At 41.2% G+C, this 21,296-nt stretch overlaps 1 protein-coding gene across 1 annotated transcript; it reads left to right on the forward strand.

Annotated features, from left to right (window-relative positions):
- Window positions 1–625: 625 nt before the first annotated feature.
- T265_06600 (hypothetical protein) lies at window positions 626–1,777 on the forward strand (the record flags this gene model as incomplete). Its single annotated transcript, XM_009171904.1, has 1 exon — window positions 626–1,777. The coding sequence occupies one exon, from the start codon at window positions 626–628 to the stop codon at window positions 1,775–1,777; it is 1,152 nt and encodes a 383-aa protein (XP_009170168.1).
- Window positions 1,778–21,296: the final 19,519 nt, after the last annotated feature.

The following is a 21,296-nucleotide window of genomic DNA, read 5'->3' on the forward strand; positions in this document are numbered from 1 at the left end:
CATATTTCTCAGTGTTATTGTCAAACTACCTGGATTTTTATTTCATAACATTTCCGGATCAATAAACAATTTTCTATACATTTCCTTCCTCCACAGACTCTATGTTTGGATTGTACAGTTGTTTCTATTTCTGATCATACCTTTCGCCATACTGACATTCGTAAACATACGTCTAATTATTGCTATTCGGAAATCTGCCAATTTACTCAGAACGCTGTCAGGCAAGCTCGGGTCAGACCGGACTAATCCAGCGATGGAAAATGCACCGGGAAGATCACACACAACAAGTCCGATGAGGATGAATCAGTCAACTTGCTTTTCCAGTTCACAATCTCATCAAAATGACAAATGGATTAATTTGGATAGTTGTAATTCCGTAGCCGATCAAAACAGCAGTCTTTGTGACAAAAGTACATCTGTGTACGATACGCTCCCAAACCACCCGAGTGAGCCAAACAATGCTCACACAAAGAGGGCGATCAGAGAAGAAAGAAAGATCACAATCACTCTCATTTGCCTTGTGGTAACCTTCTTTTTATTCCAGGGCCCATTTGTACTTACTTCTGTGATAACTCGCTTCACGAGCTTAAGAAACACGCAATCAGTACAAAAAGCTGGTCAGCTAATGAAAGAAACGGTGGAATGTGTCGCTGAAAGATCCGATGTCTGTGCCAATAAGGCCATTACTTTTGAGACCTACATGAATCCTTCGTCAATTATCGCTCTTGCACTTAAAAGTGACTTATATTTTGTTTTTTATTGCTGGTTTTGTGAGCGGTTTTTGAAATCACTTCGCGCACTGTTCAGGCCAACAAGATTATGTCAGTGCTGTGAACATCTGCGGCAATCATTGTCACGATACACTGGGGGTAGTAAGAACAGAGAGAAAAACCAGTTTCCAGACTTCTGTGTTCATATCGCAGATGGATATCGATTACCACATCATCAATACGGTTGTCCTCCGCGCACATTCCGCAGGCCAAATGATCGGTTTGACGTGGTGCGAACAAGAACCGGATTCCCGTACGATTATAGAACACCACCATTGCCATTCGTTTTACATTCCAATCGTAGAAAACCCGTCAACATTCGTAAGAGTTTCAGCCTACCGAGGGAATGGCATGAGAGGAGAGAACATGGATTAAATCTGACGAACAAGAATACGCGATTTGCCAACCCTCGAAGTGGATTTCACATGCCACCCAATTTCTATTGTTCACAAGGTCGAATAGTTATAAGCAACAAGGGTTCAGTTCGAAAGCCACCGTATCGTTTTGGTTCTCCTGGAAGATGGTCAGTGAAAACTACTCAACAAAAACACAGTGGGAGATTATGGCCCATCAATATAAGTAAACCATGGTCTGGCATAAGGAAACCCAAGGAGTTGGAAGCAGATCTGGTAAATTTCCAGTTTTCGCACAAGACATTGAGCAAGTTCTACAATGATACTTCAACGCCAAGCACATCAGCAACCAGGTCACAGCAGCAAAATCTTGAGAACGAGTCATTAGCGCAGAAGTCGTCTGCTGAAATTGTACCCGACTTGGCGGACCATACTTGGTTTTCCCCTCCTTGTCTTGGCGACCCGGAGCATTGTCATTATCAGAGAATCAAACCAATTACTATGTCAGCTCCCGTTTCTGCCTGTTATGAAAACATGGGCGATTCACCAGTACAAGAAACTACTTCGCCAAAACTTGCTTTACCGGAAAATGACGAACAGACTGCTGATAGTTATATCCGAAGAGCCAATATGGCCATCGGGTGGACTGTCTAAGTCTTGCTTATGTGTTTCTCGTTCAACATATTATTTCCCCAGATATTGTGTTTCACAGGTATTTTTGGCAAGGCTAACAGAGCATTTTAACTTTGTGATCAACAGGATTGCCTTGGTGATAAAAAATAAAGTTCGCAGTGACTAACAGTTGTTTCCGGGATATTCCGGTTTTTGCGCGTCTGTATGCTGCTCTAGGCAATGTGTGTACTCGCAAGTTTTTCGAGCTTGGTCCCATTTTTCATTAGGAATCGTTGAACAAACGGCACCAGTCTAAGCCTTAGAGGTTGCAAAAAATTGACGTTCATTACAAGAAGATCTCCATGAGTAACAAGTGGTGTCTCTGAAAATCTGCTCAGATAAGACAAATCGTAGTCTACTTCGCTCGAAAATGTGTAACCGTCTTGTTCACGAAAATCGGTTTACATTATTTAGTTGTGTGTATTCGTAGGTGGTTGTATAATATTTGTGTATTCATTCCGTGTTTGCATTTGAGCAAGAATGCTAGGCGCATACGAATCAGTAATCATTCCGTCCTGAATTAGATGTTTTCTACCAGATGTCTGTAAAGCTTTGGTGTGGTTTCACAAAGAGTAACCCGTTTAGTTGGGACCATGGTCCCCATCATATCGAAAAATGGTGAAAATGTTTCGTCCTTTTGGTGCCCTTTAGAACAGTGGACAGCTCTGTCACCATAATAGCCTAAATTAGCAAAATTTGCTGGTACATTCTTGCCAACTGTAAACTGAAAATCATGAAGAAATCGGTAGCATATTTAGAGAAGAAACATCTCTCTCATTGCACCATCGGTTATGTTAGTGCAAATATCTCAAAAAAACTCTGTCGTAAGAAGGAATGAAAACTGGCTAAGTCGTATAGCTCGGGAATTGATCAGGTCTCCAAACGACTTTAGAGCCAATATTTTCTTGACAAATCAAGTCTCAGTGTTTTTTCCCCAAAGCCTATCAGAAATACTCGTTTTACTTCGAAGTGCCCACACTTCAATGGTGCGAGAACGTGGGTTTTCATTGCAGGCATCATTTGAGGTGACTGAAAGTTTACATACATTCGCTCCTGGCTTGCCCACTATCTGACTGATTCTGTGGCAACTGTGATCGGTTGGTCCATGTTTGCAGTAAGACCTGGAACAGTATTGAAAACGGAATAATTGCAACTTGGCATCACCTTCAATGAATGGAAAAGAGCTTCCGATCCTCGCAAATCTGTTGGCCAATATGGTCAAAAGTTTACAGAACGCCCATTTCAACTTGCGTTCTGTGCAACCTGACAACCCCCACTGTGTTTTCCACGTCTGTATGAGGCTCGCAACAGTCATCCAAGCTTGTATCATTGATGATATTACGGAGCTACATATGGTCCCGTGGACTTACTTCAGTACTTTATTTCCACGTCATCCAATGAACGTTTTTCTGAGCCTTTTTATGGATAACTGACAATTCTCGAGTTTGTATGAGTAGATGGCCAATTCATCTTACCGAAAAATGCCACGAGCTAGCTTCCGAATTGAGTCAGTCATGATGGGCGCCACGTTAACGAAATATGCACCAAACCGTATACTCTGAAGACAATGTAAGCTCAATCAAAGATGCCATGCAAGCACACATAGCTTAGTTATTCTCCTTTAAATGCAAGGAATTCATAACGAAAAACCTAGCCAATAAAACGCGTTATAATTTTGTACGGATATTTAACTTACGTCCACGACGAATAAAAGTGAACAAAATCCAAACGAAATAATGAAATATACTAGCTTAATTTGAGATACCGCTCTTCGGGTAATCGCATTTAAAGCGAATTTACTTTGCTTGTACACTGTAGAGTTTGATTTGTCACTGAGTAGCAACTGGGTATAATTCCACAACACCTAAGCTTAAAATAATTTCATTCATCCCTGACATGTTTCTTTAAGTTGCGATCGTCACAAAGCTGTTGAATTTAAATCCCGATGAAGTTTATTCCTGAGATAGGATACAACTGCATTGCCAGCCGTGTGTAAGTTTCATTACGGATATTTATATTCGTTCGATTTATGACCTTCATCTTCAGGCTGATTAGGTATGACATAGATGGAATGCTTATATCGTTCTATTTCCATCTTAAAAACAACTTACAACAGCTTATCACAGGATAAAGTTTTTGTATCTAATTACTAGTCTCCGCTCCATAAACCACTATTTTTAATTTCGTTTCCGCATGAGTAATGTAGCACCCGATGCAATCTCGAGGGTGGTGGATTATCGCTTAGAAATGTACATAAAATCACCGTCACCAGCTGAATTCAGAGTACCTTGTTATACTGTATAGCACTGTCTCAAAATAATTTTCGACATGCAATGCTTTCAATAGTCAGGTTCCTCAACAGAAATGTGTTTCCCGATAAAGTGAGAAAAATAAGTAAAAGTTGTTATCGGAAGTCTCGGCTCAGCCGCTGCCACCAGTGGCAGCCGTGAGTGGCTGAGGAAGACCTCTTAGTGTGTGTTATCCAGTATGTTTAGAATGGACTGTTACTCAATCTGACTAATCAGTCTTCGGGAGAGAGGTATAGAAAAATTTGTATTGACAGAATTCTGTCACCTCGTCTAAGTAACCACATATTATCTACTATATCTTCCAAGAAACCTCGGTTTTCCGTTATCAGTTTAAGCTCTGTCGACTCACCGACATTCCCTATGCAATCAGCTTGTTTATTTTGGCATGTTGGGTAAACCATTAACTCTTCCATGCTACGAAGGTTCACATTACTTACGAGCATGTCTAAACTGAGACATATCAGATAGCCTGTCGATTTCACTACGCGTGATTGATTTTGTTCTCAACCACCCGAAAATGTCGCCTGTGCTGTCAGATAACATTTTAATTCCGGGGAACGATACTAGTCTAGTCCACGATTGACAGGAGCTATCGTCACTTCGTAAATCGAGCTTCCCATGTCATGTTCGCGAATGAGTATTGTCGCACGTTTTTACTTCAAATCCATAGAACTTCTCACTAGTAAGATCGGTGTGCATTGTATGTTTTATGGTGGTGAACCTTAACCAGCAATTTTCACGGACATTACCATCTCGCAAGGTCCACCACTTCCCGTTTGAAATGCGTTTTTATAGTGAAAACAGTCGACTAGCAAGTGGATACAGAGTAGATTCATGTCAGACAAGATATAAGGAAGTACTGTTGACGATATCATGAGGGTTACAATGAAGTTTTGTCAAGGAAACTTAGTAGGGGTGGGTTTTTGTCATTTAACGGGCAACTCGGATGATTTATATGCTCGGCTCGACTAGAGTCACAGGTTCCAATGGACTCTCGTGTAGCACAATTAACGGTGCTCGAAATGTGACTTAATGTATTAACGACAGCGTTGAGTGGGCCTAAAATATACAGTCACAGTAATTTCAGAACCAAAACAGACTAGAGCGTAGTTGGTTGCGATTTTGCCGCACAGGTTACTCCTAGTCCTGTAAGTTTTGAAACGAAGGCTCCGTCGTGATTGTCGTAGAACCGCAGGCTTCTTCCGAAAATTTAGTCTGTCATCTCAAGGAAACCAGTTCAAAGGAGAATGTTCTCATTGAGAGATCGGAAAATCCTAACGAAAAATGGATATCCGCAGGCTTTTTCCGAAAATTTAGTCTGTCACCTCAAGAAAACCAGTTAAGAGGAGAATGTTCGCACTGACAGATCGGAAAATCCTAACGAAAAATGGATAACAGGAACACTCATGGTGCTCTCGTTCGAAAAGTTGTTCTTCCCTGGTGCAATTGTTTTGATCAGCCAACATCTGATCGAGAAAATACCAGTCTTGAATTTTACTCTTATTGGAGCTCATCAGCAGTACATGTCCTTGGCTCTGAAAGGATTTGACCTCCGCACATCCAACGTGTGAGGTGAGCATGCTACCACTAATCCAGCAGCGTGCACTCGATGCGTCTAAATTTTAACTCCTTTTGAAAAAAAGAACTTACAACGACTACCTTTTGTATTTGACTATGTTATCACTCTGGTGATTAGTCAGTCCTTTTTTTTCTCCTAGATGTTCCAGTTTATCTTGAGGTCCTTCGTTGTCACAGTCTTCTAACTGGAAATCTTATCCTCAGCCGCCAGTATGATAAATCCAGGTCAATTTTTTTTATTGTGGACTGTCCATGATAGGTAACCTCTCACGTATGGAGGTTCCGTAAATAGATTGTGGCTGATAATAGTCTCTAACGAAGTTTGCCCTGCTTGGCTGCATGGTGTTGGTGTCATCGTGAGATCGGACACTCCAAAACAACTCGACAGTTCAGCAAACCCCTGCAGTAGTGTCGGGCGAAAAGTGTTTTATTTTATTCTATCGAGTTGCTTGCACCTCTGGTTGACTTAGTTGGGTGCCGGCCATTTTACAAAAACTCCTCCCGGACATTTTCAGTCCCTTTATTTAAGGTTAAAAAGCAGGATCGTTTTGGAGTAATTTAAACTGGAAGTTGTCCGACCAACGACAGTTGACGGCACTGGTCTGTGTACAACAGTGCAAGATCATCATTGTATGCATTCGTCAAAACTTTGCTTGCATTGGAGTCTGAAGATGAAACCAGATATTAAAACAGTCCTAATATGAATAGTATCCTCAGTAATACGGAGCAGCGTATTGTATCACTAGAATTAGCAGCCATAAGACACATCTCATTTATAATACAGCGGAAGGTAGTTTGTTCAGGCCTTCAATACACTCATTAACTAGTATCTTTATTTCTGGTGTTGCGCGTTATTCTCTGTGATTAGTGAAAATATGTTTGCTGCGTTTGAAGAATGTAAAATCTATACACCCTTCGGGATTGGTGCAAAGTATGCGTTTCAGACAATCAGACCATCAGCCACATACCTCTTTCCGATCTGTCTCTTTAAGGGTCATTGAAATCCACACTTAGTCCATTGTCTCCTCTGAGCAGCTTGATATTGATTATTGAGTAAACGACCAACGCAAAATCCTAGCAGAGTGGCCCCCTTGGGTCAGCGAAAATGTGCTACCTGACCATATTTTACAACCTTATTGGGAACTAGACAGTTGTGCATCGATATTACGTTGTTTGAGGCAATTCTGGTTTGATTCACATTTAGTTGGATCATTTTTAGTTCTGTGATTCCATAGCATCTTGAGCATGATTTTGTTCTTCTAGAACCTCTCAAAAAGACAGGAAAACTCAACTAAATAATCCTAGTTTGCCAAATTTTTTTCATGGTTGCTAGCATATTTGACTGCAGACCATTAATCACCAGTTCGCACAAATTTACTGCAATGGATTTATGTGACGTACTAGAACACACGGTCAGGGTAATCATGCAACATCGTCAGTACTCCCACCTATTGTCCTGTTCTGGAATAAGGCGAAGCCTGAAGGACAGAAAGGAAGGGAGCATCCGCTGGCTGCCCTAAGTTCATTTTAACTGCGTTATTTCAATTTTATGATCACGATGTATCATCAGTCAATCAACAAAATAAATCTGAACCCGAAAACAATTGTACACCACTGTCAGTTATTTTAACACAAATTTGTAGAAGTGGGAGAAGATATTACTGATTCAGTGACGGTCGAAAATTTCATACCAAAATAGTTTTGAACATCTTTATGAATGAGCACTTATCCGCTATATATTTAGCCATCTAGTGCTCCGATAAACTATCGTGTATTTTTTGTGTGCTATTGCCAGGAAGAGAAGCTGAGAATTATTATACTATCTAAAGATGTTCTGCGCACTGTTCAGCCTCACAAATTAAGTGAATTCTGGGCGTTAATTTCAGTGATAACCGGCCTTAGGCTTGAAACAATGTGCGATGTGAAATGCATAGTGGTGAATTCGTCTCGCCTAACTTCCCTCATGGCTCAATGATTGTCCAAAATAGTTTTGCTATTAGTTGATCAAACACTATTAAGTAAATAAGGCTTCTAAATAGGATGATAAGTGGACCCCAAAATGACTTCCCTTTTGGTGGTCCTACACAGGTTACTCAAACAGGATATTGTGCCACATGTCCTTGGCTCACAAGTAGTTGTATGTGTACGCGTACGAAGAAGCCCTACAATTGGTTACATGTCTATTCATTCGACCACATTTAACCGGCGGATTAATCCAAAATCGTGCGCATGAACTGTGTTGGCACTCAAAGCGGATACAAGTAATCAATCAGCCACATATTTAAAACTAAGTTGGTGTCACTCAAATGAGGTTTCTTCATAAAATCCCTCATCTTACCAGGTTGCAAGTGGACCGCCTCATGCTGTTTGGTTAATATTCTAGATATCGAAGATGAAAAATCATCCAAAGACCGCTGCTGGTTTCATATACATAATCGTCCGCGGGAATGTCAAAGAATATTGAGCGACTTTATAAGTATTGTGGTACTATATCAAATAAATCTGGTCTGATTGCCGTGCTCCGAATGCGTCACACTTTAACCTACCCAGTGAAATAGAGTGAGTATCCCTTAATCCCAAATGGCACCCACACTTACTTAGACGCCAGTCTACGTTCTTTATGTTAGTCTTCGCGCAATAATAGCACACATACCATGCGAAAAACAAACCAGGCTGAGAGCATAAGTCGGTATTCTTTGAACCAATAATTCCGTCCAGGCTTTTTGACCGTTATAAATTTTAGACTAACCGATTTGGTTTTCAAGAGGGTGGCATCTGAATCCCAGTTGATTTTCTTGTTTATGATGTTCTCCAACTGGATTTTTAGGAGTTTTCAGAAACGCAGCGGTAATCCTCCTTTATGAAAAAAATTGCTGCGATATTTCGAATATCTTAGTGGAACATGGTGCAGTCTGGTGCAAATCATTCAGTTGAAAAGGAGCAACATAAACGAGAGTTTCACCTGGGTTCAGTTGAGTCTCATGTCAAAGCCAAATTAGTGTGTAAATGAGATTATTTGTCCAAATCTGTCCCAGTCGGCCCACCGGGTTTGACGGAAAATATAGAACCGTACCTAACTAATGAGCTGAAAGGGAGATGAAGCCGGTTGCTGGCCGTCTAAGATTTTTCATCCGTCTTATGAGTAGTGTAACACAACCGACTACATAGTTTTCTAACTGTTTATCGACCTAAATACTTGCCGGAACTTGACGAATTTTTGATGCAATTGAAAGCAAAGTACTAACTTACTATCGAGGCTCTGAGTAAATCAGGTGAATTTAGGAGTATCTTACAGTTTTTAATGGTTCAGTCACTTCTTCTTGCATTGAAATTGCTGCTTGAAATACTGGTTAGTATTTAGCAGACATTCTCCCTGACTTACACGGATTATTTAGGATGTTTTGACAACTTCCACTCTAGCCACCACATCAGTTTCTGTATTTTCATAATATGTATAAAAAGGTTTGTTCGTTATCTTTTTTTTAAAAAATAACGCTTTTTAAAAGAATAACGATGATAAAAACAACCATTGGTCTTTCGTACACTACCAAAACTTATCCAGCTCTTTTATAATCATCTTTCTATATTAGACTTTCGAGTGCGATGTGAGAAATACTTTGCTTCTCAAAGGATAAAAGATATTTCTGGTTGCCAATAACTGACACCTTTATTCAGCTTAAACGTCCATCATAGAGCCAAGAAATAACTGGAATATCTTGATGTGAAACCAGTGTATGGGGTACAACGGCATAAATATCAAGGACAGTCGACAGCTTCGCGCTTCGTTTCTTCCCCAAACTAACCCATCTAGAAACAGATTGACCGTTAACTCTGGACGAGTGTGTTCGCAATCAAACTGCTTCCCAGTGTCACTGGCAGATGGGTGCGCACAACACACACACAAAGAGAGCAGTTCCATCTTTGTTACAACATAACTTGTTGCATTACAACATAGCGACTGCTCAAAAAAAAACTTTTCGTCCACACACCACGCTATTTATGTAAGTTTGCACAGTTTCATTGTGACAGACATGATCACGATATAAGCTGATTGCCCGTATTTCCGTTTATTTGATAGGTACATTCCTAATAATCTCACTTCAACCAAACGTCTACCCGTTTAATTACGCGTAACCTTTATGAAGCGGTTGGAAACTGCTTGGCGTTTTTGTCAACGATTCACAATCGTCTCCGGGTTTTTGTTTTCTAACAATCTGAAATGAACTTCAGTTTAAATTGCTATGTAGTGTTGAATCGATGGCGTGTTTATCTTGTAAACTCTTCAAAGGCTGCAACATGATGTGTTCACTGATTCACTATTCCCCAACTCATTCCTGAACAGTTTTATTCTGTACTCCAAGCAAGGCTTGAAAACCGGCTTTAAAGCTGGTTCATCCACATTAATGATCTTCAGCAATGGGCTTGTCGCCAATTAGACCTATCAGACGGTAGCTAAATACTCAATTGTCCTGCCCTAAGGGGCTGATGGACAGTGAGATTAACTCACATTTACACGTAATAAAGCAGTACTTATTCTTTGTACACTGTATCCGCATCTGTGTTCACATGCTGACCGGCTCCGAGAGCGATAACTGCTCGTAGTCGAACTGATAAGTACCCAAACAACTAGCCGGGAGTTCTTGCCAAGCGCAGTGCGGATAGTTCCTAATAACGGCGAAACGGCTGTGCAGTACTTATCGGATTTTCGGCATGACTGGTTTCACTTGTAGGACCAAATTATTATTTGATGATTCCAAATTCTTCCTCAAACATTGATGATATGAAATATCTCTTGCTAATCTGAGAACTTTTCGGAGGTCTCAGTTGATTCACTCGTATTGCTGATCAGCCATCCCCGGGCTGAACGATATTATCTTTGGCCACCGGTCGGGATATCGCTAGTTTGAATAGCACTGCTAGTCCTTCCCAACAATTATGGGTCAGTTGCATGGTGACTTTTGACGTAGCCTAATTTGGACTGCGGCCTCAATTTTCTTGTCATCGCTGGCGTCTTCCAACGTTTTCTGTCAGACGTATGTAGGATGTATATTTATCAGGTCGCACTGCTACGTTCAGACTGCACTAGGTTTTAAAATCATTGTGATGTGACAAGTTGATTGTGGGCACCAATGTAGAAAGGTATTCTACATTGATGAAAAAAGTGTCGACAAGCTGAATTCGTCAATTTTGTTTTCGAGAACTTTCAACGTATATAACCTAGTGGTGTTTAGAATCCGTTCAGCAAAAGCATCAAAATGACAAGGGTGGGTGGTTCTGTTACCCACTTTTGACCAACCGGAACTGTAGCGGCCCCATGTGACAAAACAACCAGCAGGTCTTATTTCTTGAGACCTCTTAAGGTGAACCAGAATACCTGAAGTAACACCCTAAGTTGGAGCCTCTGGTTGAGATTGGAACACATGTCCAACCAAATACCGGCCAAGTTATAGCAACCGCCGTCTCAAGTCGCACAGTGTGATACAAGAAGTAGTTAGAGACGGTGCCTGCAGTTATGTGTCGAACCCAAATAAAAATCGGATTGAGCACTTAGTCGATGAAGGAATCAACACTATACAACAGATTACGAGTTCTTGCCCCATTCAGGGAGTTTCTTTTTGTGTGCATTATACCCGTTTGCATGCAAATTATTTTCGTTTCTGGGTAGTTAACTGTCGCAGCGAGATATATATCTCTATGCTGCATTTGTCTTCATATGCTTTCGTCACACTACTACCAGCCTAGTCAAATGACAGTTCACTTACATTAACATGACGCCCCATCCGATGCCGGTGTACGGACGGTTTACATTTTGTATATATGCGTCAAAATTGTGCATCTCTTCTATCGTCAAAATAGTCATTTCTACGGTGAAGTTTAATCTGCCTTGCTACTTAACAGGGATTATTATTCCTCCCCTTGACATTGGACGGTGCAAAAAGGCCGACATACACCATGAAACGTGGATGCGTTTGTTTAGGAACAAGTAACATTTGGAAAAAATAATTACTGTTTCATATGGAAAATCATCTAAAACCTTGCTTTCTTTGTGTTTGGCGTGATTTGATCGGATACGTTGCCATGTGTTTGTGCATGTGTAAACTTTGATCGAATATATTGACTTGACAAACCGACACTGGCGCGTGCTCAGGCTCCGATACCAGACAAATTTATATTTCGGTAGATTAGTGTGTAAGTATGTCTTGTTTCATAGACGAGAGTGTGCACCTAGTGTCACGTAAGGTGCGGAGCTACTGAATACAGTTAGTGATATGACACTGTTTCGCCTGTCCCTCAACAGGTGGCAGAATCCGACGCTAGTTTCATCCACTTTTTGCCTGAGAGACTTACTCGATAAATCAATCAACCTTCCGGATGCAGCAATTTTTTTTTCATTTACGACCGGTCCATTAATGTTCCATAATAAAATCTGCAGAAATCGTGTTCACTAATGTTGTGAATGACTTGTTTGTTGTAATCTCTGGCGTAAGTGCGCAGAGTACGCTGCCTTTTGGAAAAATCTGTAACCGAATCGCAGGACAGGAATGGCCTCCACTGAACTACTTTGCGCACTATCTAGTGACTGATCTACAAAAGTGTGGGTTGTGTTCGACGGCTTGTTTGGATCTGTTATGGGTCACAAAAATTCTGCACTGACGCTCAAAGTGAGTGAATGTTGTAGAAAAGAACGTAACAGATATACTGCGGATGAAGATCCTGGATTCACCTGCGTCTAACTGCTTTATACCGCTTTCCTTAAGTTTGGCCTGTTTCGTCATCGCGGTCCGAGTTTAAAAGTTCATCATTGAAGTCACGCGCTGTTAGTGACGAAATTATTCAGTCTTATCGTTTTCCAATCCTGCTTCCCCAGAAAAGTAGTTGAGCAAGAATCACACAGTGGGCTGAGTTTGGGCAGCTTGTGTTGAGGAACCATTATTTCCACCCATTAATTTGTGAAGCATCCTGTGAGAAAAACAATCTCTTAATGTTGACTTTGTTGCTAAGTTGCGCGTTGTCTATAAATAGCACCATGAGTGTAGGCTGTACATTGAAAGCGCAAAAATGTCGATCCCAGGACCGCTAATCGACGGATTAGCAATCTTCCTCTTTCGACACAATAGTACGAAACTTATACACCTAACTATCAAATGGAATGTGCAGACATGTACGCGTGTACGACCAGCCAACGGCTTCTCCGGTGGATCTGAAATTATTTGTATCAAAGAAGGCCAGAAAGCTTAGGCTCCTTTCGATAACCCGAGTAACGAATAATGGGATTTTCCTCGAGTATTTGAACGCTTGTCGTCTGTTTGGACAACGAAAGCGAGAAGTTCAAAACATGCAAACTTTATTGCCGGTTTTAGAAAGATCCTTTCCTTGTATAAAATCATGTTAACGTCCTCGCATGTGGTCAGGCGATTTTGCTACACTTACCTTAACTAATCAGCAATGTTGCTTCTCAGCTGAGGCTGTCTTTCACACGTTGACGGTTGTCTTATTAATGAGCTCCTATGGAAGGTAACGCGGCGTCAACTATTATAGCAGGCTTTCCACGGTCTGTTTCGAGATTCACCAAGCTATTAGGTGATTTGATTCTGGCGGCGTGGATTTCCTGGACAAATTAAGGTTCCCAGTTGTTCATTGTTTTGCCTTGTATTACGAATTTTGTTAACAACAGTGCTAGTGATACTATGGAGAGCCGAAGAGGCTCTCCAAGAGTTGAGTATTTCGTCCCTAACAACTTGAAGCATCTAATTCTTTCTTTATTTATTAGAAACGCTAAAGATCTATCAAGCGCTTCATGCTCACAGCCTACAACTCATCAAGGTAATCCGTTCTTTTCAATCAGCTGAGATTTTGGGATAACGGACTTCAATTTATGCGCAGGTTTCGAGTAAAGCGATCGAGTTATCTATACACACACCTCAGTAAAACTAACAGGAGAAAACATTTGAGACTGGGAGTGCCTTACTTTAATGGCTATATGGCTTCTCATTGATGTTCTCCATTTGGAATAGTTTGTACTTTCGTCGAGTTTGTTCATACGCCCAAAGCGTGTGAATATGGCTTTATGGCTGCGTGCATAGTGTGACCTGACTTGCTTTACAAAAATGAAAGCTGTCGGGAAATATTTTGCTCCACAATGCCGAATGTCTTTCTTCTGTCCACAAACGTTTTCCATCCCACGAAATTCAATATTTCCCGCAGCATCCGTATAAACGCAATGTTGGTATTTCACAGTATTTCCAACTACACCGAAAAAGAAATGACACGTTCGAAGAGCGAGTGAGGTTTTTTATTCACGGAACTTGACAATAGTTGACAATTTGGTACTTCTTCAGGTGGTTGCTGATCTGTTCGCCGGACTTGGCAGCTGAGCTGCAGATTTTTCGTCATTTTTTTAGGCTGTTCCCTCTCTCCGAGCTTGCGACCATATAATTCATAAAGAGCCGCTTTCAACGGTAACCTTACGGGTCACTGATAATAATCGCAATTGGATTTCTATTGGTTTGATAATAAGTTCTCTTGCGTTGCGGTTTGTTTTTCTTGCATTCTACGGTCATAATACTTTGTTGTCTAGTTGGTCGATTCGCGATCTGTATTTCGTCGTGTTCGAACTCTTTAGTGTTTGATTGTTTCATTGTGTGCCTCCAATTTTTGTGGTTTGGTGATAACTATATCCATAACTGGTGGTTTATATTCATGGGCTTGGTTGGTTGATTTGCGGTTCCTCTCTGTGTGAGGATCCCGTTATTTTGAGCCCGTTTGGTAATCGGATTCGGTGGGACTTGACACTAGCCAGAGGTTCTGGCCCAACTGATTTGGTGCTTTAATACCCAATGTCTTTTCGCTTAAATTCTGTTGTTTTTTCCTAAAATCCTCTTTCTTTTTGCATTTATGGATTTCATTGCCGTTAGAGTTTGATCGACAGGGTCGATCCCACTGTGTGTGTTTATCGATCCACCAATGGATTACAAAAGCCTCCGTGAATTTGCCATCTTTCTTGGTTCTTAAGTGTCCTATTACATTGAGCTGGTTCCATTTGAACTCGTGTCCGTCCTGGTCGTCATCTAAGAGATGAGCGACAGTTGGTCGTGCCCTCTAGTGGCGAGCTTGTGTTTATTGACTCTATTCGACAGTTTCCTTGGGGTTTGCCCCACATAATGTTTTTCCACACTCCTTGCACTGAACTGTGTAGATAACGTTTGTCTTCTTCGTGGCATTGAGTTTCCACATTTGTTTCGATAGTGCTGTTTGTGGGATGTCAATCGGTCTGTGGGCAAATCTTATAGCGTGCTGCTGTGGTATCTTTGTGGTCACTGTGAAATGTTTCCGAGATATGGTAGTGTAACAGTTTTGCCAGTTAACAGCTGTGTCAATATATGATGTCTTCTGAGGGCGAAAGTTTTGCTGTGAGTGGCTGCAATCCACAACGGATTTGCCGGACATTGTCGACTGAAAAAGTAGATTATCACAAAGTGATTGGACGTGTAACAGGTGTTGGCTAATGCAGCTGCTATCTGCTGTTTGCGGGCTTTTTCACACTGACATCAATACGAGTAGTTATAAGATTGCTGTGTGTATAAATGCCAGTCAGTCAGTGGCATTTCAACACTGCAAGCTGGCGAAATGGTTTTGTTTTTGGAAAGTTTCACCAATATTGGTGTCCGTGAAAGATTTCATGAAGTTTCTGTTTGATCTGTTTTGGAATTATTAACAGGATCTTTTGTGTTTTTATTCCACGGTTTAGCCATGACAACAGTCACTGAAGAATACACCGTAGTTACGTTTCGAGTTGATTACAATTCGTATTCGTTGACACCATGCAAAATGATCTGGATAGCAGCCCTAAAATTAAAAAATGCAAATCTGCTTAGAGATATGCATCAGTGGGTCAAACTGATAGTGCGCGAACTCTAGGGGTTTTGGTGCTGCTTTCACAGGCCTATGGCGTAACGGCCAAACAACATAATGCCCGCCTTTTCATTTGAATTTGCTGCGTTTGCATAAGAAATCTCGCAAAACATCATTTAGTTAAGAAAAACCATCAGCTGCGCTGTTGGGATAAGTCGTTTTTTGCTTCAAAAGGGCCAGCTGCACATCCGAAATTTATATGTCACATGCGAACCATGGCATCCCAAAATTTTTAGGGGGCACAGAATGCCCTAATTGCATGTATTCGTGATGTACCGAGCTTTTGTTGCATTAAACGCATACTGACGGCGGGCACTGAACTTTGACGAATAAGCACTTGGTGGTAAGAAATCAATAAAAAAGTCACAGCGCAGCATTTCTTAATTACACTATTCATCTATACTTCCCATTTTGAATGAAGGCGACTTACGATGATTTAATCCTAAAAATGTGTGTATGGGGATGGTAAATATGCTGAAAAACTACGAAGTGCATTAAATGCTCATTTGTGTTATGTTTTCTACCGTTCTTGCTCGGATGTTTGATGAAGATGACACTCCTGATAACCAGAGTGACGCCAGTGTGCACCCCCGCTGGGATTCGTACTGAAAACAGATATCATTTTCTGTTCATTTTCAAACGCTCAGGATGTTACTGGGAACTGTCACCAGCCTTTGTCATAACGATGACCCCTGGTTTGATGAAGCTTTCGAGTCAAAAGCGAAACGTTGCCCAAATAAAATTTATCGATTGTCTACAAAGCTCTTTGGGTTTGATGAGCTTTCGAGTCAAAAGCAAAACAATCGCCAAATAAAATTTATCGATTGTCTACAAAGCTCTTTGAAATCGATGACTTCTCAACCGGTTCCAGACCTTTTCAACTGACTGAACACACATTTTGTTCATCAGATTCGCACGGGTTCGCTGTGTTGTACTGAACGTATCTTCCTTACTTCAAGTGAGGGTTCACGTCAGCTATTTCTCTATTTACCGAAATGAACAGCTTGGTTGCAAACGTTAGGTCACCAGTCGAGGTAACAGTATCACCGTTTATTAGACTCGCGCTGATTTGATATGTAGGCATTCAGCAATTCTAGGCTTGTTGAGTGTTAGTGAACTGAGGTAATGAGCGAGTGCTTGAATGGTTAAGTTCTGGGTTCTCAACACTCCCTTGAATAGTATAGTTTGCCAATCGTTGATTTGAACATATATACTCGTCCGCTATAAAATAGAGTGAATTTGAATGTGTCCATCTAGCCTGATCCTTTTTTAAATAGAAAGCCTCAATTTCTTGTTGTGGCAATGCGCTTCATTTGTTATTTCGCTCAATTGGGCAAACTGGGCCTAAGGAGTCGGTTAGCGTTTCCTGGTCACCTTGTTGTTCTTAGCTGTGCAGATTGTCACTTTGCTAGCGTGTCGCTGTAAGACGACGTAAAAATTGAAAATTGCAAATATAATCTTAAAGGCAAAATGACAGCTCCCGTTTAGCCACCAAGAGATGACGGAGAGTAGTGCTTGGTCAGTTGACTCTGAACACATTTGTACAACAGCACGGTATATTTTGAACGTGTTTATGTGACGTTTTGACCTGCTTTTCTCCATTTACTTTTGGATACCCACTGGAACAGTTCTGAATTCCATGAATTTAGTGGGGCTCAGATGCGGACCGTAAAACATCCACCTCACTATCTCGGCACAGCAGTAGTGTCCACAATCATGTGAGGTAAGAGCTGTCAGCACCGTATCAAGTATCAGCATTTGGTCTTTCCCGACACCCGCATATTTCAGGTGACACGGGTCACTGTAGACGATGAGCCGTTTTATGTGTGAGGCCGTGCGAATCCATTGTACTTGATTTTCCACAGTCCACAACTTCCAGCTTGGATGGACGGATGTGTTGTTCTAGTAGACACACAAAACGTAATGTTATCATCACTGGTTTTCTCGCATTCGCTTTTGACACCAGGCTTATAATTCGGGTTTTTACAGTTTCAGAAGGATGGCAAGACTTCCGTTTCACTTTCATAATGTGGCGGCACTTTGCCCCTATTTAATGGGATCCCTCCGGGTCTTGTGGTTATATTAGATTAAGATTCACACCTCAAAAGCCTTAGATCTTCCCCTGCTCTATAGAATGCAGTCAATTGCATCCTGTTGTGTCATCCATGGAGCTATCCTAGATGATACCACAGCCCTTTCGTTAACGAAGAGGGGATAAATAATGCTATTATTACAATTAGGTCATGACTGTTTTCCAGAAAGTCGTCTTGAGTGACAACTCACAGATGAGCGAACAAAACTGGTGGATCATTTCCCACACGTAGCTGACTGTAAACCAGGAAAACAAAGAGTAGCATGAAAGTATAGGGGGACGACGTTTTCGAGGAAGTGTCGTTTCAGATCATGTTATCTTTATATTTCTCCTATCAGTGGAGAATCAAGTGATCCTGATGGTGTTTTATGCGCCCCGAGCACACCTACTACAGGCGTGTGCTGGGAAATATGCCTTCTTCGAATGAAACCAAATGGCAATATGCAGCTCACACACAGTCAACTGGTAATACAATCTAAGCCTTCCCCAATATGGGAACCGTTTTGAGAAATGCACCTAAGTGTTGATTTATCCTGGAGATTTATGCCTGGAGAAAGCAAATCTTTCGAAGATTTTCCGAAATTCTGTGACAACATCTTAGGGCCAGTCATACATCCGTCCTGGTTTCTCTGTTGGCATACTGGAATTTGACATGATCGCGCTGCTGTTTTACTATTACATTAGGAGTTAACAAGAAATTGATCAGGCAAAAAAGCAGAGTGCGCATTTGGTCAAAAGTGCCACTCGTAAACAGCACAGCATAAACAGTGTATCCACCCTATTTGGTCGGTCTCACTGAGCTTAGTCAGTGGCGCATTCGGACACACTTTCTGCGTAAATTCATTGACCTGATCAGCACATATAAACAAAATATCGGTCAACTAATTGGACAGCCTAGCTTTTAGGTTTTCTGTGGACGCACTGAGGACCCGGGAAGGACGAACATTCATATGTTATTCTCTTTAGGAAGATGTCCACTAAAACCTCATTCTTTCATCACTGCCGTTTGAGCAGTACTCAGCTGTTCTGGAAATCGCAAATCCACTGGAGTGATTATAGGGCTTTCGCCCTCACTATGTATCCCAATTCGATGCGACTCAGGCACATAAATAAAACATTTGCATTTCGTTTTGGTAGCTTGTTCTGCAGCAATCAGTGTACAGTACGCAAGAATAGCTTGGTTGATTTCTTTGCGCTCGTGGTTACTAGACTGCTCTTGATGATATTATTCCGGATCTCGAGGCTAAATGTCTCTATGACGATACTTAAAATGTTATGAATGAATGCCATCGGAAGCGTATTGTAGGAAACTAAAGCAAGTGAACTCTTTCCAGAAGAGCCTTGAATGCTCGAAGTGTGCCACCAACAGCTTGTAGTTGCGCTCAAACCAGGTACTTCATAGTAGCTTCCGTCTGACAGATCCCAACGGGGAATATTCGCGTCCCCAAGATATCGCTCAAAATAAGCTTATATTATGGGGAACATTATGCAGCCGCTGGCGCACCCGACACGGTTATGAACTTTTACACAACACATAGAAAAATTGGCCATATCCGGTAAATGGTGCATGCCCAGACTAGCTTATTTTGTTTATACATGAAAACGATAAGGATGATTAATTGGAAAAGATTCTCTGCATCGCGAATGCCTGCAAAAATAACGAGTAAATTCGCAGGAATATTCGGCGTCCGAATAACGTGGTAGGAAATATAAACGTTGTGAACATCAATACTTATCTTTTACCATTTCAAATATCCATTTCGTTTTCATTAAATTTATATCATAGAAAGGGTTTACTAGTAATAAAGAATGAAGTGTACTTTGGGACAATCAGGTCCAGTTCCTAATTCAAAGCCAAGCTGATACCACATGCCAACTTTTGCGTGCACAGGTAGTGCCGGGACTGACCGATCGGCATCATCCCCACGAAACCTCAGAGTCAGATTCCAATAAAAGGAGTACCTCAGTTAAGCCGGAGAATATGACAAATTTATTCAGATGCGATATTTAGAAGGTACATTCTGTGTGATGTTAACGTTTTTTACTTACACAAATAGTCGCAGACTTAAAACATGCAGGCTGAATAATTAATGAATAGGAGCAATAATAGACGGACGCCAATTGAGAGGGTTCTGCAGGTCACGTGGTCAATACTATGGTAACAAAGTCTTTTGTAGTCTGGGCTAGTTTTATCTCATCCGCAGTCTTTAATTTATTGCTGAAATCTTGAGGTCTGTGTTGGGGAGTACGATTTGGAGAGAGTTGTATAGTTCCGTGCGATGGTCAGTGTCTAACACACTTCTGGCTATTGACGTGGCAAAAACTGTTCTGACCTTTGACCCGGCGGTTTTCCTGACAGCACCTAATTTATGTAAATGGGAATATATGTTGGTATCTAAATATCCATCTGTCCTCCTGAAAGCTCTCCACAGCAGCAGAAGAATTCGTGCCTACCTGATAAATCCCAAGAATGGCAAAAGCGGTCGCGGGCTGTCGGAGTCTTCAGCAACCCTGTGAGTAGTTTCCTTTATGAGAATTCTTGAAACACTTGAGAGGCATATATTTAGGACAAGCCAAGTTCATTTTGTGTGGTGCTAATGTGTGACTTAGGACGACTGAAGATTGAGCATGCTTTAATTCAGAAGTGAGTTTGTGTCCTGCGTCAATGACTAAGTAGCAGTCTTTGAACCGAAGGAGATACCACATCATTCTAGCTGACTGAATCACCCCGGGGTTTTAGCGATAAACGAAATGCTTCTGGTCAAACCAAACCTATCCAGAGTGTGCACAGAACAGTCGGAGGAAACCATTTGTTTGCCCTAGCCTTGATCAAGTGACTCGCATAAGTTACACAACCAGTGTTGCGACTGAAGAATGTAAAGGAAATGTTAACATTTCGCAAAAGTGTCTTCTATGGGTTCTAATGAGAAGAATAAATAAGACACAATATTTCTCTCACAACTCTCCTCTATAAGCTATCATTTCGTGTAGGCATTTTCACTTTGATGGTAGGTAGCGAAACTGGATGTAAGAAAACTGGAAGTGCTGCAATCATCCTCCTAGAATACTCCTTCACTTGTTTTATTATCTACTAACGATGCACGGTTTAACTTCCCAACTGGCTCGCTGAACAAAAGAAATTTCAGTTGCTTATGGCGCCACCAGTACATGCGAACCAATGTGCTTACATTTAAAGTCGTATATAACGTCCGCAATTAACTGACATATTTTGACGTTCAGCTGTCTCGTGTGTCCACTCAGCGCTAGCTGAAGTCCGTAATGTTTGAGTGAGTTGTAACCCGCAAATCTAATTTTCCATGCGTTGTACCAAATTGATGAAACAACTCGATGTGTCACGCATAGTAGGCAGACATTTAACAAATTAATTTTGAAAATAATCAAGTGAAACCATACAGTAGACCCGCGATCCACAACATCCGGCAGCGAATAACCTAGGCATGCTTTCAAAAAACGCCAAGCTTTTAACTTCACATAAGAGAAAATGTTATTTAGGAAAACCTTTAGATTACTGGATATTTCTTGCGCTCTCATTGAAGGACAAAGTGTGCGTGTGTTTTTCATCTTGCATTCCTTTCTTCCAGAGATTGTG

Source organism: Opisthorchis viverrini (assembly GCF_000715545.1).
Source record: "Opisthorchis viverrini unplaced genomic scaffold opera_v5_139, whole genome shotgun sequence".
NCBI lineage: Eukaryota > Metazoa > Platyhelminthes > Trematoda > Opisthorchiida > Opisthorchiidae > Opisthorchis > Opisthorchis viverrini.